The following is a 2,669-nucleotide window of genomic DNA, read 5'->3' as shown; positions in this document are numbered from 1 at the left end:
TTTATATATATGTAGTTTCTTCGTGTGTGTGTGTGTGTGTGTGTGTGTGTGTGTATTGTCATGCCTCTAGTGGGCGCTGTGAGTACAACACTGCCCCCTAGGTCAGGGTCCCCTAACTCGCCTGCCATGACTTGTTGGTATCTGAAGAGAAGGAGGGGGTTCAGTGGCATTCTCTTCCCCTATAGACCTGAAGATGGGGTACTCACAAGTGTGTTCCTCAGGGCTCTACCTCCCTTACACGCCATCCACTTGCCAACCGCTCCAGTATTCCACTTGTTGCTCTGAAGATCTCCATAAGCCCCTTTACTATGGGGTCTGGCATCAGCTTCAGCAACCCTGCCCATCGCCTGGATGTTGATACCTCTGGAGTCTCAGTCCCTGATCCCAAGGTGCTGAGCTCCAGGCGCCTGGTGTCCTCCCCCACAAGAGAGATGCCTCTGTAAAGCTTCAAAATTGAGGGGCTGGAGATGGTCTGTCCCCAGTCTAATGCCTGACACTTCTCCCCCTCCTTTCTTGTGGGCAGTATCTTCTGGGCAGCCGCAACCAGCCTCTGGAGCCATTGCTTGCCCAGCGTGCTCCAAGCTGGCTTCCTCTGCTCCTCTGCCAGCTTCCGGCAGGGTTTTTAAATTCCCTGTGACAGCAGGATCAGCTGCCGCAACCAGCTGGCTGCCACCCCACCTGGGAAGCAGCTGCTTGAAAAGCTGGCACAATGCTGGCTTGCGCGGCTCCTGCTCCGCTTCCGCCCATCCCAGCAGTAAGTTTGCTGGGGTATGGGGAGCTTGCTTGTTCCCCCTGGGGATGTCCGGGATGTTCCCCGGCATCCTCAGCGCCTGTGGGGGCTTCTCACCACCACATATATATGTGGTTTCTTCGTATATATGTAGTTTCTTTGTGTATATATATGTATGCATATGTATGTATGTGTGTGTATATGTAGTTTCTTCATGTATATATATGTAGTTTCTTTGTATGTATGTATGTAGTTTCTTTATATCTATCTATCTATATGCTCCCGTCAGACTTTGTATAGATGATTTTGAGCGGCCTTCCAGCATTCACTCAACCCCATCTGAGGGGTGTGCCCCCGGAACTTAGGTGTTAGGTCGCGTTCCACCCTAAGGACAGCCCTGACACTCTCCTGTCACGACTTGGTCTTCTCTTCTTCAGCAGTGAGGTTCCCTCCCAGGGTTTCTCACTGTTCATGGTACTACCCGTCAGAGACGTTTTTGGGGCTCCACCTCCCCTCAGGTGCCAACCCTCAGGGCCGCCAGATGGTGGATCTTCAGCCTGCTCCCCGACTTGCCAATTCCCGACCACCATGAGGCATACAATTGTCTCCACCTTTGCACCCAGTCTTCCTTTGAGGCTCCTGCCCAGTCCTGCCTCAATCTTTCTCTGTGACCCTAGACCTGTGGAGGATCTTTCTTTAGTCACAACTCCCGGTGGCCTCCAAAATAAAGTAGAACGAAGAAAAGAAAAGAAAAGAAAAGAAAAGAATCTGGGTGTGTGCTTCTGCCCACCCCACTCACAGGCCCAACGTCTTTGGTCTTATCTGATCCCTCAATGTCCTCCCTCTTTTACCTTGGCTGTCCCGCCAATCAGGGTGCTGGTCCTCTCTAATGTGGGGAGAGCCCCTTTTAGGGGATCCCTGTCTCGCCCCTACTAGGGCTGCTGACCTTCCTGGGACATCAGCTGGGGAGCAACTTCACTCTCCAGTGTCCCTGCAGCTCTTTTCGCCACTTCTCTGCTGCCGCCTGTTGAACCTGCTGGGCAGCGGTTTTTTATGATGTCATCTGCTGGTGCCGCCGCCAGCAGGCAACAAAAGCTGCTGATAAACTGCGCAGGTGGCCCTTCTCGGCGCGGCTTGCTCTTCCCTGTGGGAAGTTTGTCTTCTTTCCATGGCTCTTTTTTTCTTTTGTGGGGCAGGTCACCCCTGCCTCGGGTCCCACCGCGGGAGGCCGTTCCAGCGCCTCCATTTTTATTTCCCTGGGATGATATATGTAGTTTCTTCATATATATGTATGTACTTTCTTTAGATATAGATAGATATCTATATCTGTAGCTCTATAGATGTATAGATATAGATCTATAGATACACATAGATATTTATGTGTGCGTAGTTTCTTCATGCATGTATATAGTTTCTTCACTACCAGTGCAAGTTTCAACCCCGGGGCAGCGGAACAGAGGCAGCGCCGGCAGGGACAGCTCGACAGCACCACACGAGAGGCAGCCAGTCGCAAGGCAGCTCTCACTTCACTTCGATCCCAAGTCCCTGTCACGTGGCTGCCTCTATGCACCCCCCCGCAGGCGCGGCGCGGTCACGTGGTGCCGTGCAAGCGGCGCAGGCGCAGGCGCAAACTTCCCCTCCCCCGCCAGCGCCGTCCGTGTCCCAGTTCTTTCGGTCACGTGGGGCCGCGCGCAGGGGAGGAGCGGGGGCAGGATGGGGACGGCCGGCGGCGGCGTCACGTGTCCGGTCACGTGACGCCGTCCCGGGACGGTGAGGTCAGCCGTTGCCAGTCACGTGACCGTTGCCTACGCGCGGCGGGGCTGGGTGCAGATGGCGGACGCCGAGGCAGAGGAGGCGGCGCGGCCCGAGATGCCGCGGCTGGTGGCCGCGCTGCGCGCCCGCCTCTGGCAGCTGCAGGCCGAGCTGCGCGAGCAGGAGG

General features: G+C 55.3%; 1 protein-coding gene across 1 annotated transcript in view; it reads left to right on the top strand.

The window, feature by feature from the left end:
- The first annotated feature begins 2,525 nt into the window (after positions 1–2,525).
- RLF (rearranged L-myc fusion) overlaps positions 2,526–2,669 on the top strand; it is a 62,102-nt gene continuing 61,958 nt past the window's right edge. Inside the window, exon 1 of the mRNA XM_019512069.1 lies at positions 2,526–2,666. Coding sequence (XP_019367614.1) covers positions 2,561–2,666 — 106 coding nt within the window. The 5' untranslated portion in view covers positions 2,526–2,560. The remainder of the gene's footprint in view (positions 2,667–2,669) is intronic.

This window comes from Gavialis gangeticus, unplaced genomic scaffold (genome assembly GCF_001723915.1).
Source record: "Gavialis gangeticus isolate Ggan-Ray unplaced genomic scaffold, GavGan_comp1, whole genome shotgun sequence".
NCBI lineage: Eukaryota > Metazoa > Chordata > Crocodylia > Gavialidae > Gavialis > Gavialis gangeticus.
The sequence above is the reverse complement of the archived record's forward strand: the minus strand, read 5'-3'. Positions and strand labels throughout refer to the sequence as shown.